Here is a 13,717-nt window from a genome sequence, read left to right on the forward strand (position 1 = left end):
CTGATTGGATCTAATACGGCTCTAAATATGTCATGAATCTGTGGATGTTTTGACATGACCTCATTCTCGGCTTTGATTTCCATCATGTGCGGAGGCAGCTTACATCAGCTCCTGCTGCTGACCACCCTCCCCCCGCACACGCGGCCCCGCTGCTCTCCAACGTCAATACTATCCAGAGGTTGCGTTAGGTGAAAGTGGGGTACCTCGCAACCCCCCCCCCCCCCCCCCCCCCCCGCCATCTTTATGTTTGGATTAAAGCAAAAGAGCCTGGTGAATTTGTGGTGAAGTGAAATGTCAAAAGGAACGAGCAAAAATAAGGAAAACCATAATTGCCCCCTCTTTTGTTTCTGCTCCTCCCGTCCGAGCACCTCGGGGGGGGGGGGGGGGGGGGGGTTCCCGCTATGATGAACAGCTGTCAAGGCTGCTGTTCCACAGTCAGGCCACTTCCTCAGCCACTGCTGTTGTTGATTTCCTCTTTGCCCCCAAAGCCCGGGCCAAAATTGCTTGCTCATGTTGCAGCCGCTCTTTTACTGCATTTCCATGAACTCACTCCGGCTCTTCGGTTACCAGCCCATGCAATGCATGACAAACACTCACATCCTTGTTTTTCGCCCCCCCCCCATTCTCTTGCTAAGTCTGAGATACATGAGCAGCTCGGGATCCAGCTGTTCTTTATGAGAGGCAATACAGAAATAATTGGTCCACCCTGCAACAGTCTGGGGGTGGGATGGAGGAATAATGACTGTGGAAAGGCAGAGGCACCGATGAATTACAGTCGATGGCATTTCACAGCTGCAGTCCCCAGGGCCAGTGGAGCGGTGCCAGGGCCGGTCGTGGTGTGCACATCTGGGGCCCACGGCGAACTGCAGACACTCGAGACAACCACTCGTCCCAGGGGAGTCTGGGCCCCCACCTCGAGAGAAAAGGCCCAGTATGACCCTGTGACCCTACGGGGCTTCCACCCATCCTGTTCTGGTTTTACAACGGATGAGCCGTTCTCACCTCCGCCTGGTCCCTTTGTTCGCTCTTACACTGCGGCATCGTCGTCCACCCCGGGCTTGCTCCAGTAGCGTCACGGGATCAACTCCTCTCCGCTCTTTTTTCCGTCTCTAACCGGCAGTCGGCGTTCCGACACTACGCCCCTGAGGTGCAGCAGGGGATGGTTGATAAGAGTGTACAGAGCAATCAGCGCGACTAAGCCGCGGCAGTGGCCAGACGAGGCTTGAAGGGATCGGTGGGAGGTCCGGTGATAAGGGAACCATTCCCAGATCTGTTACATGTCTCTATGATCTTTCCCCTGGTTGTGATAACACTAAGGAGCTGGAGTCTCTCAAACGTCTCACAGCCCCGCTGCTTCAACAAGAGGGGAGATAAACTGTGTCAGGTAAATGGGATCTGTGACAGTTGACAACTATAGCTACATACTTTTCTCTCTGTATCTACTATCTATTTGCCTGCTGTCAGTTTGACCCACCTCGTCAGTCTTATTTAAAGAGAACTGTCTTCGGTACATGGGGTCTTTTGCCAGAGATCCAGAGAAACAACCAAATTAATATTCATGAATTCAATAGATTCTTGTAGTTTTATATTTTCTGCACTGCTCGCTTGTCCAAAACAGAAAAGAAAGTGTGGGACCACCAAACTAAAATCAAAGGCCAAATGGATTCAAAGATTTCTGTTGGATCAAAAGTTCGCTCTGCTTAAAGCTGTCAGCGCAGTTTTCCTTCAGCTATAATATAAAATAACGAGACATTGCCCGTTAAAATTCTGCATGACAAACGCATGAAGGTCATGTTTAAGTACGACTTACGAATCCAAACGTTATTTCACCAGCAATTACAAATCCTCTGAAGCAAAATATAAGATTAAAAATACACAGGAACCCTTATTTAGCTGGGCAGAGCTCTCTCTCCTCCTCCGTCATTGTGGTTCAACTCAGGGAGAACACCAGGAAACCCGTTCCAGCACATCCGACACAGCCAGTTCATGTCACATCTTTTCAGCCATAAAACACTGATCAGGCTATGAATTAGATCTGCTGGCCTTTCCAGTGACGCATCTGCCAAAGCATTTTTCCACCAAACCCCTTGAAATGGTGGGAAGATTTTTAGAGAAAACACAAAATGTGACCCTATCTTCATTTTGTTATCACACTTTTATTACATTTTGGAAGACCTTGATCGTCTGGCATGGGATGCGAAATAAAGGCTAATTCAAACTTGACAACTGTGACTATGACAAATATTTCATACTTGCCCCGGCTGCACACATTTAATATGAATTTTAACGCCTTCGTCTGTGCACACTGAAACCGAGCTCTGGGCAACGACATTAGGTGATATGATCTGTTATGGCCGTCGGTGCCTGACAGTCTATCCTATGTTTCAGAAACTGAAAAAAGCATTGATTTCCCCATGGACCCAATTAAACAAGGCATACTGGAGAGTTCCTGTTCTTCGGCAGGGCATGGGTCACATTTCCACGGAATGCCATAGACCCTCTCACTGACTTTGCGCGATTCCCGATTATTATCATGACAAGGGAAACGCACCAGTCGCTGTGATATTGCGCTGCAAGTGATCATCACTCGGGACCTGGCCCTGCTTGAACAAGGCAAGTCTGTCCATCAATGGATCAGCTTGTGTGACAGATGGCGAGCGTTCATAAAATGTACATAGCATATACAAATCATACATCATATTTAGTAACTTTATTTCCAATATAAAACATTAGAGTAAATAATCCAAAAATATTTAGTAATTTTGCTGCAACTTTTAGTGGACATTGAGGGAATAATCTACCAGATACATTTATGATATCATCATCTGCATACATCTGGAGGCCAGGTCCACGGTACGATTTAAAGGGCTTTCACGCTGGCGTTTTACTTAGAATCCCATAAAACAGGCATCTGATTGTTTGTTTCACGGTAAAGGTGTTAAACGGCAAAACTTTGTTTTTAAGAGAACTGAGCAATTAGACTCTCAGAATCGCAGTGAACAAGCCTCAGGCGGACCATCACAGCCAACGATGGGGAGCGATGTCACTGAAGGACGGAGCACAGAACGCCGTGGGATTCCCGTTTCCTGAGAGATGGATTTTCAATGTACATGTTTGCGCACAACATTTGCGCTCCCGTGTCTGTGGTGCTGCAGCTCAGTCACTGTATCCCTGTGTGTTTTTTGAGGATGAGACACACCGGCCTGTTCTCATCTGCAGCCGGTTGGGGGCGGGGGGGCGGGGGGGGGGGAGACGCGAAAAAATTTGCCGTGACCAGTGTGAGCAGGAAACAAGCAGCGCTCTGTGCAGATGTGCAGCTGGCACTGCGATAGCTTACAGTTTTACTGCCCCCCCCCCTTACCCCACAATCCGAGTATAATAATGTTAAACTGGATCTAATTATCTACTCCCCTCGGAGCCACGGCAAAGTCCACGAGAGCATGATGGGTTTGTGCTCTATTTGGTGAAAACGAACGATCAATAAAAACAGCAAAACCAAAACAGGCACACCACACGGACTTGAGCGTCGACAAGTCCCCCCCCCCCCCCCGTTTTTTCAATTACTGAACGCAGGAGCTGGTAATCAGTGGGGCTGTTGTACCAAAGTCCTCCAAGCCTCGGCCTTGGTGAGGAGCCATTCTGCATGGACACGTTGTGCTTCGACGAGAGCTAGTCACCTTTGGAGGAAAACACGGGGGCCAATGTTATAAACAAATGACTCCGAACTGTCGGGTGAGAAACAGCGGTCAGGGGATTGCAGCAGAGCCCAATGTGCGGCCACATGCAGTGGGAACTGGGTGGGCCGGACCTCTGGGGAAATGTTCCGCCTCAGGCAGAGCATACGGCGCTGACCTGGAATTAAGTGAGGAAGAATGAGGGGAATATGTAGTTCCTGAACATCCTCATTTAAATGAATCGCTTCCTTAATCCGGGATTAAATGGCAGAGGAGCAATGTGGAGCAATACGGAGGTGTAGAGGGGATTATTCTGAAACCAAGGACGAGATCGTTTCCTCCTTTTGTCAGCTGCAGGGAAAAAATAGCAGCATCTGTGCAGAGCACAGCAAAAAAATTTAATTTTCTAATAATTTCTATTTCTGGGTTTCTTTGGTACAAACATTTTTTGAAACATTTAGAGATGTTCGTCACCGCTACGTGCAACTTTAGATTCAGATATTCTAAAGGAGAGGTGATTCGTTTTACCCTGCACAAAAACTGTGTAATGGACTGTTTTTTTGGATGTATTTAACTATTTATTTGAAGCTGCAGAGATATTTTTCCAACATATAAGTTGCATGCACGTATGTCAAAGAATAGCATCGCTCTAAATGGCTGTAGACATGGAAGAAAAGGTGCCTGCCACGAAGAGAGAAGGAGCAAGCCGGAAAGAAAACCATTTTATTTCTACTTCAACAAACATTTCTTTCTCTTTTTTTGTTTGATCTCATCGTGTTTCCATTTTTGGACAGAGTCCTTGACCAGGGATACCCTCTGAGTCAGTGTCAGAATACAAAATCTATATCTTACTCGTGTGTTGTTCTTATAAAGTCTATAATCAAGAATAGTGTTACCCTGTTTTTCGTGGACCTGGTCCAAACCAAATACGGGGGGATATTTCCAGCATAAACACCAGTCTGAGGCTCTCACAGACCACTAGGCCTTGGAAATGATACTCAAGGTTTCCACCCAGAAACATCCTTTTCCCTCAGCTCGGTCTACTGTAAGATGTCAGACGGAGCAAAATCCACGGTGAGCAATTATTCAATAACTACACCTCAGACTTGATAGATCGTTTGATGCGTCTCACATGTGCACTCTTCTTTGCTCAACTGGATTTCAGCTACATCGTGTTGGTATGAGTGAAAATGCAGCTTTGGCCATGCACTGCCACTGAACCGTTGGCGTCCGAATTTCAGAATGAGTCATATTCCCTCGGGACATTAGCGCAGCTGTTGAATCGGCCGTAAAACCCGACAGCCCGGCACTTCGACGGCATCATTTGCTTACTGCTCCCACGGACAGTAAATTAGAAATGGACCACATGTGGAATAAAGTTTACATATGATCACAATCTGTGCTTCTTTGAGCGACTCTTTCTGTATTCAATAAGCCACTAAATCAATTTAAAGTTAATAATGGCTTGACATCGTGCTCGATGCATTTCGGACGGTCCTGGAGCGAGACGTTATTTGTAAAGCCTGACCAAAAAAGGGGCCCTCACAGGAGTGCGCCGCAACGGTGAATGATAGCGCATGTCCTGAGGCCGATGAAGGCCAACCAGCGGAAATAAAACTCCTGCATTCCTGGATTTAGCAATGAGGAGTCAAGAGTCGGCTGTCTTGTATATCTATTGACTCTTAATTGCGAAGACAGATGCTGCTACTCACCCGGTGGAGGGGGTCATGATGCAGCCGCCGCGATCCACCGTCACCCTGCAGCCACAGCCCCTCTCTGGCGTGTCATGGTTCATTCCAAAGTTGTGTCCGAGCTCATGGGCCAGAGTAACTGCAGCGCCCAGGGGGTTGTCTGAATGGTCCTGAAAAAACAAAGCAACAACAAAAGAATACATCATGCAGAAACCGAACTCGACATTTCATCTCACTATTTAACATAAAACCTCCTGTGTGATTCATCATGTGCATTTGTAGTCTAGAAAATATGCCACGAGCATCTTCCAATAATAGAATATGTGCAGTTCACAGTTTTCTGTTGCAGCGAACAATAGCTAATTAAAAACAGACCGCTCTGATTGCATACTCTGAGGAAAATAACAAATATTAAAAACATTTCATACAAGCCAAAATGGTTGTCCCCCACAGGACCCGCTGGAGGAACATTACTCACAACAAGTGAGCGCAATTGCACATTGCCAAGATTACAAACAATGCTGTTGGATCGGCGCTTATCGGAGCGTTGCCACTGCTCGACGTCGCCTCGCTGGAACGAGAAATGAAACGGCAGACTGCGGGCCGTCGGCTTCAGCTTGCTCTTCGACAGAGCCAGATGCGCTGCGTCGTCCTGACGAATAGACACAAAGGACCTACTCCGAGCGAATCTTGCGGACAGGTTTCCAAAGATAGAGGCACGACTCTCGGGGGACGTCTTGACGATCCCACTGCCAATCAGGCAGAGATAAGGGAGATGTTAAAGACAGTGTGTGGATTGAGCAACGATGTAACACACGCGGCGTGAAAGCTGTTGGGCTGAGGCACCCAGATTCCCTGCAAGGTGTGTAAATAAGGATCAATAATGCAGCGGCAGCTATCAGCTCCCCACGGGTGCAGCGCCGCGTGTCAGAGCACCGTGTCTCCGGAGTCTTCGTCACTGTGCATTATTCAGTGGTGCAGTGTGCAAGTGGAGCTCAGACTGATGAACCGCTCTGCAGGGGGCTTTTCAAAGTAACGGTCATCAATTGTCAGCGCCGCGATCCGACTGCACAGCCTGGATTCATGAGAAGAAGAAATACCTAGAAAAACCCCCGATCCCCTTCAGCAACTGATGAAGCTGAAGTGATCAAGAGGACGCCACATGCTCACTGCTGTGTTCTACCACACCAGTGAAATGAATGTAACATTCCGGGCGGGGTGAATAGAGACTTCAGATGGTCTTTAAATGGATGTTTAGGATTTAACAGCATAACAAAAAAACAACAGAAAAAGCAATGAGACCCACAGGGGAAGACGATTAATGAGTCCAACGTTACTCTGTGAGCGAAGGGACACGACAGGGCTGCGATTTGCCCCAGCAGAAGAGTCTGTGGTTTCGAGAGCCATCCTTAATGTCTGTGACCTGATGTATGTGCGTATGCAGAGCTTCACGGTAATGACCGAGCCTCCACTTTTTACCATCTGGGAGGACGAGAGTGAGGAACCATCTGCGGACTGGCTGTAAAGCCTTTACCACCGGCCAGCCAGAACCCAAGACAAACAGCCGCTCAGAGGCAGCGAGCATGACTGGCACGAATACAAGGTGACTTGCGCACATTCTATAGGGGTCACACCTTCCGTAATGGCCGATCAATCGCGACGATGCCCGTGCATTTTCTTCGTTCTGGCTGCCATACGCCGGTGCGCCTCAATTCTCTCATCTGTTGCACCTCATTAAGATTTTCTTTCCACTCCTCGTGTAATCACTATACGCTCTGATTTATCAGCAGCACAGCGGAGGTTACAATGCATACCCTCCATTTTGCCTTCCCGGAAAATGACGTGAGTGCCCTGAAGTTAATATTGGTTAATATCAACTCTGGAATCCTTAGCTCACCCCTTACACAAGAGACTTGGGGGGTGGTGGTGGTGGTGGGGGGGAGAAATATGAGAGTATTATGTCAGACAGGAGGGATGTGGGGAACGAGGCAAAGGGTGGAGGACAGAGGGAGGAAGAACGAACGGGTAAGGTAAAGCTGATTTCAGACATGCACTGAAGTCTGCACATTTTCCTGAACTGTTCCAGAGGGGCTGCATGGGAGAATGCAAATGTCCGCAAATGTTGCTCCAGACATCCCCGGAAAAAATGTACGCGTGAGCCCGTGTGAGAATACACAGCAAGAGAATCCCCCCCCCCAAAGAAAAATGAAAAAGAGAATGCACAGCGAGGGAGTGGGCGTGTTGACTGTAAACAAAAACATAGCTTTTGTGCAGCGGATTTATCGTCATGTCCTGCCTCCTGCATGTTCTACCCGGACCGCGCAAACTGTTCCTGCTGATGTGGAACGCGTCTTACTCGTCACAGTCGTCAGATGTGAAAGGCTGAAACGGCTTTAGGTCCGGTTTTTTTTCTTCTTCTTTTTTCGAGAAGCCAGCACAGCACATATTGAGCTTACCGAGGTAAAACGGATCTGAGCGAGCAGACTGATCGCACCGTATGCAAATAGAGTTGTGATCGATGGGATCAATGTGACACACAGATGAACTCAGGGGGCAGTCTAGCGGGGGGGTGGGGGGAGGGCAAACTTCATCACTTAGCAAGTGTACGGGCATTAGAAAGACAGTGGTGTACTGAAGATGAAAAGGGGATGGGGGCAAATCAGCAGATTAATTCAATTATCCCCCCCCCCCCCCCCCCCCCCCCCCCATTTCTTGCACAGTATCCGAGCGTATACATTCTGCAGCGCGTGGACGTACCATGACGATTCCTCCCGATTGGTCGGCTGTGCACATACTCATGATGGGTGCCATACCAATGGTGGTGCCCTGGAAATACACCCCACTGAAAATGGATAAGCAGAGGTTATCACTCCTCCAGCATCCAGCACGTCTGCACAATTCAGCAGCCAGGGTGAAGGTCCCCAGGTGCCACCGCAGCAAGGTGAGGACGGCTGCTGCACAAGTGTTAGGTTAGTGTTTCACAGCCATCCTATCTTAGGACTTTCTTAAACGGGTTGGAAACGTTTCATTGCCCTGCACATCGAATAGTCATCGAATAGTCTTATATGCTATTAAAAATGTAGAATGTGCTGTTTTGAGCTAAATGCTATCACATTTAATGTAGTGCTGTATTTTGCAAATTGGTGGACTGATGCATGGAACATCAGACCGACTTTTCCATCCATACCATGGCTGTAAATCATATTCACCTTAGAAAAACTATTTTGTGATAAATCCAGTACAATTCAAACAGTGTGAATACCTCTATTCAAACACCAGTGCTACGTGTGCATGCTGCAAACCAGACCTACCTGATCAGCTGGGCGTTGTCATGCGGCTTCTGAGGCAGCAGCTTGACCTTCCTCCAGTCGAGGAACTCGTGCAGGGTTGTGAACGGGTCCTGGGTGACGGGACACTTGTCCACGTCGCTCCACACCTCCAGGCCCACCAGGGCCACTCGGATATTCAGAGCCCTGTAGAACTGAGCGTTGAGGAGGAGGAGGGGTGTAGCGGGGAGGGCAGAGAAATGTGGATTCAGGCCGAAGGCTTGCGTGCTGTTTCGCTTGGCATTCGTCTCTTCAACTTTGCATCGGCCATTAAAATAACAACTGTTGTTATATGTTCGTTAAAAAGTGATGTGGGGCTCTGAATGAATCTTTAAACATTAATCAGCACACAGCTCTCCGTGTGAATAAATCCTCTTTGGCTTCTGTTTCATTAAACCGGCACCCAAGCCACGTTTTATCTCAGTGGCCTCTTCACAACATTTCTCATTCGACTTATGGAATTGATCATGCGTTCATAATCCAATCAGCCTCGGCTCACAGGTCGGTTAATTCTCGGCGGGCTCGAATAAATCACATTCCAACACCACTTTCTCTCTGTTGATTTGATTGTTACCTTGTCCACGTAATTGGCGATCTCAGCCAGCCGCTGCTTGACCCTCTCCATGTCCTTGCCTTGCTTCTGAAACTGAACAGCACAACCAATACGGAATAAGGCCCAGAGAGAAGAGAGGCGTGACCCGTGCTCTTGCATATCAATCATCATCAAAGACATCATTTGGGGTATATTAACACGTGTCGGCTCTAGAAAAGTCTGCACATCAGGGTGTCTTGGAGCTCCGCTACAAAGGCTATGTCACGTTAAATCCGCTGGCGCCTCGGCTGTAGCTTCTATCATCAAAGAGCTACTCTGTGGAGCTCAGGGCTGAAGAGATAACCTCAGCCACCTTGTCTTATATCCAGCGATTATTCAGCATCTGCGGCTCCAAAGGATGTGACATTGACCCGTGTGCCTCGTGTCATTGAGCCGTCCTCGAGGCAGATAATAGAAATCGTCTCATTTGTGAGTCATGCGGCCAAATGATATATGCGGAGGGAGGTAGAGTAGCTGGGACTGGACAGAGACATGGATGAATAAGCAGAAACATCAGAGGCGACTGCAAAGCCGAGGTAGAGCTGTATCTGCGTCTCAGGGGGATGTAGGGGGCCGTTAAACCTGTGACCTCTGAGCCCACTGCCCTTTGGGAGTTTGGCAACAAAGGCTGAAGAGGTCGTGACCTTTGCTTACCTCCCTGTTGTCAGCCACGATGATCAGCTCCACATACTTGGTCGTCGTCTGGGCGTGGCGCTTGTGCTGCGGGACGAGAGGGAGTGGACAGGGGGAAGAGGTGGGCGTGGAGGAGAGACAGTACAAGAGAGGAAGGCGGGGGGGGGGGGGGGGGGGGGGGGGGGGGGGCAAAGTGACACGGAGGGCAGTAAATGGGAGAGGGAGCAAGGGGGTGGAAATGACAAAGTGATAAAACAAGAAATGAAGAGGGGAGGAGGAGGAGAAGGGAGTAGAGGAGGAAGAGGAAGGACATTAGGAGGACGCACTTAACTGCAGCTTTCTGGAAAGAGCAGCCTAAATTTAGCAGGTGGCTTTTGAATATGGCTTTTTACCTGAACTCCACGCGACACAAAAGGAGGCAGAAGTGCGACTCAGCACAAAGCACAGCCACTCGGTTGAGTCTGACCCAATAAGAGCCGCTAACAACCCACAAGCCTCTGATAACACTCTACAGGAACCAGTTTAGTCACCAATAAATCACAGTTTGGGACAATGGTGGCAGCACTGTTGGCACGCAGTAAATAAAACACCCACTGCTTTCGTCCACAAAATCGAATCCAAGAGCGTGTGACTTGTGACACGTGGACGTGAGCTTTTGTCCCAAAAAAAAAAGAAAAGCAAACTGGTTCAGAATGAAAATCAAGAGCTTTTAAATCCTGTTTTTTCTCCTTTTTTTCTTTCACGCCCATTCATTTCTGGCGACGTGCGGGGGTCAAAGAATGTCACAGTCCGACCGTGAAGAAAGAATCAGGTGCAAAGAATTCGGACAAATCAACCATCCTTTACTTGTTTACTTATAAACTGAAGTACCATACAAAGTACAATTTGGACCTAATGATGTCATCAAATGTTCAGATTCGTCCTCTTTGGATTATGGATGTCTGTACATAATTCACGGTAGCTGTTGAGACAATTCCGTCTGGGCCAGAGTGTTGGACCGACAGATAGAAGTCCTTACAGCTACGCCCCTAGCAAGGGTACCATTGAATGACTGAAAAAGTAAATAAATAACAGCAGAATAACCCCAAAAACATTGTAAATAAACAATATATTGAAACTTGGTTAAATAGAGAGCATGGCCATGATATGGATGTAGGTCATTTCCAGACAAAGACAACACGGCCCCCGCGGCCACTGAGCAGGTGCACACGCACACACACACACACACACACACACACACACACACACACACACACACACACACACACACACACAAACACACACACGCACACACACACGCACACACGCACACACACACACGCACACACGCTTGCTCTTTCCACCTCACACACGCGCAGAGCCTATACTATCCTGCTGGGCTAAGTGTTCCCTGCCTTCACACCATGGCCCCTCTTCCAATCTGAGCCCCCTTTATCCTCGCTGGCCTGGCAGCCTGGCTCCTCGCTGCTGTTATCGGCCTCCTCCATAGATAAGCCAGGATGGGCAAGTGTGCTCTAAATGCGCCCTGTGGCGACGGCCGAGTCTCCCGGAGGCCGCTGGAGAGGAGACGCACACGCGAGCGGCATGTTGAGGCCAACACGGTGAAGAAAGAAAGGTCCGAGCTAAACTAAAGGTGCAAATTGACAACGCATTGCGCCGTCCCTGTAAAACTGATAATACGTGTATGCATCCAAATCAGTGCACCTATAATATATATGAAATAAAATCTATAATTAATAACAACCCACTTTACGTTGAAGGACTCAACTTCACATAGGCGGCACAAGAACGAGAACAGATTGTTCAGATTCTTCTTCCTCTTAGTTCCGATTCTACGCACAACTGCGGCTTCAGTATCAGAGGGGAGAGAGACGGGTGTTCGTATGCAGTTTATATGGTGAAGACTTTTTTAGAAGGCCAGCTCACTGGCTTCAGAGCTTTCAACCACATCTCACAGTCTTCATTAAGTAAATGGGGCTGGCTCAGGTGTGGATGAAGATGAAAACTGAGTAATGGAGCGCTGTGATTAGATTCTCTCCCCCACGCGCAATACACGACGGGCACACAATGAACCGTAGTGCTCAACTGCTGTTCCGATTGGGCCCCTGTCCAACAGTTCTGAGTTATTTCAATCAATACAGTCCACTTCAGAGAGCGTCCCGTTGGCCAAAATGCTCCGCTCCAGAGAACAATTCCAGTCTGCGGTTGCGCGTCGCGTTCAGTTTTGACATCTCGTGAAGAACAGAGATTTTGCAGGAACCCGTGCTGTCGACGTGCAGTTCCTGTCAGCTCGCCATCGTACCTCTGTAACCTTCCCTACCCAATGCGAAATCTCGTCATCCAGGGGTAGTCTGCCAACGCGCCTCGTTATCGCGAGGCCCTCGAGCAGGACACATCGCGGCTTATCAGCGCCGCAGCACACCTCGGTGCCCCCGCGCAACCGGCCCGAGGTGAGCTCGCGCGGCCGCCACCGGGTCCGGCAGATCGGCCTTTACGTCCTCGCTTTTTATTTTTTTGCTTTACCCTGTCATTGTTCCTAACGGGACTTGGAGCTCCCCTCTGGTTACGAGCGACAACGTTTTCCAAAAAAACCTTCACTATCTTATCTGTTCTCACTTTTTTTCAAATCGCCTAAGGGATTATACCGTATTCGACCACCTCCCTTACAAACCACATCTGTCTTCATTTAGTAGAGATATTTTCCCTTCTAACTCCGACATCTCTTGCTGTGTTGGGAGGGGGGAAGGGGCCGTAGTAGTATTTCAAACAAACGAAAGGGGACATTGCGATCTATACTTTTTGCACACTGGAATAAATCATCAATATAATCACCGTCTTCGTTTGTTATCTTTTCCCCTCCCTCTGTTTCTGTTGGGGGGGGAACATCTGCATTGTGCCGCTGTCAGGAGTGTTGCCGTCTGCTGACTCTTTGCAGCCCCCTTAACACCGAAGACAATAGCTGCCATTGAAGCCAGCACTATAATCATCAACAGGAATCAAACAGCACAATAAAACATCAGAAAAATCCCTGTTACTGCGTGAATGAATAAAAACTAACAACGTGAAAGGGCAGGATGTTTGAGCCAGCACAGCCATATGTTTGGCCTGCTTCCTGAAAAACCCACTCAATCTCAATATACCCTTAATGAAATGATTAAACTATTGCAAAAATAAAAAAAAAGATCTGCTATAAGACAAAGGAAAGTCCCTCACTCTTACTGTATGCTGCCTCACAACTGTGATATGTTACCCTCCTTTTGGGTCCAGGAACATCTTTGTCCATCGTACACACCAGCCATCCCTCTACCTTGTCGTATTGACCTGGTAAATCACCTGTGTTGGTCCACTCCCAGTCTGTTTGTCACCTACCAGCACTTATCATCTTTAAAGCCCCAACTCCTCTGAGGATAGAGACCCGCAGGGACCCTGGCCCCCTGTGATTTATCCCCGTGACGGGTGGCTTGGTGAGGGGCTGAGTGCAGGGTGTGGTCCCTCGAAAGCAATATGTTTAACTCTGGATGCTCGGGTCCAGCCGGAGGCGTGATCTACAGGCCTGCGTTCTCCATCTCGCTTTCAGGAAAAATGCAGCCACTTAACAGCCAATGTACTTCCAACGGGCGTCCATCAACCCCCGCTCTCCGTACACTCCGGATCACTAATGGGCACCGTCAGATCACATGGAAGGAATGAGTGAATAATTCAACATCACGTAGCTTCTAAGAGATATAGCAGACCACTTACCAATATCTACATTGCAAATGATCTGGTGAAAGGGGGTCGAGTTGAGCGACCATTTCGATT

The 13,717-nt window shown here is 48.4% G+C and overlaps 1 protein-coding gene across 2 annotated transcripts in view; it reads right to left on the bottom strand.

The window, feature by feature from the left end:
• The window catches only part of LOC118287917 (disintegrin and metalloproteinase domain-containing protein 12-like), a 67,006-nt gene that overhangs the window by 14,891 nt on the left and 38,398 nt on the right, over positions 1-13,717 (bottom strand). For both annotated transcript variants that reach the window (XR_004785760.2, XM_035613556.2), the window contains exons 7-11: positions 9,938-10,003; positions 9,266-9,337; positions 8,677-8,846; positions 8,123-8,207; positions 5,387-5,535 (exon numbers count right to left, since the gene is read on the bottom strand). Coding sequence is in view for 1 of the 2 variants with exons in the window: in XM_035613556.2 (XP_035469449.2) it covers positions 5,387-5,535; positions 8,123-8,207; positions 8,677-8,846; positions 9,266-9,337; positions 9,938-10,003 (542 nt within the window). In the remaining variant the exon portion in view is untranslated. The remainder of the gene's footprint in view (positions 1-5,386; positions 5,536-8,122; positions 8,208-8,676; positions 8,847-9,265; positions 9,338-9,937; positions 10,004-13,717) is intronic.

Source organism: Scophthalmus maximus, chromosome 16, assembly GCF_022379125.1.
Source record: "Scophthalmus maximus strain ysfricsl-2021 chromosome 16, ASM2237912v1, whole genome shotgun sequence".
NCBI classification, from domain to species: domain Eukaryota; kingdom Metazoa; phylum Chordata; class Actinopteri; order Pleuronectiformes; family Scophthalmidae; genus Scophthalmus; species Scophthalmus maximus.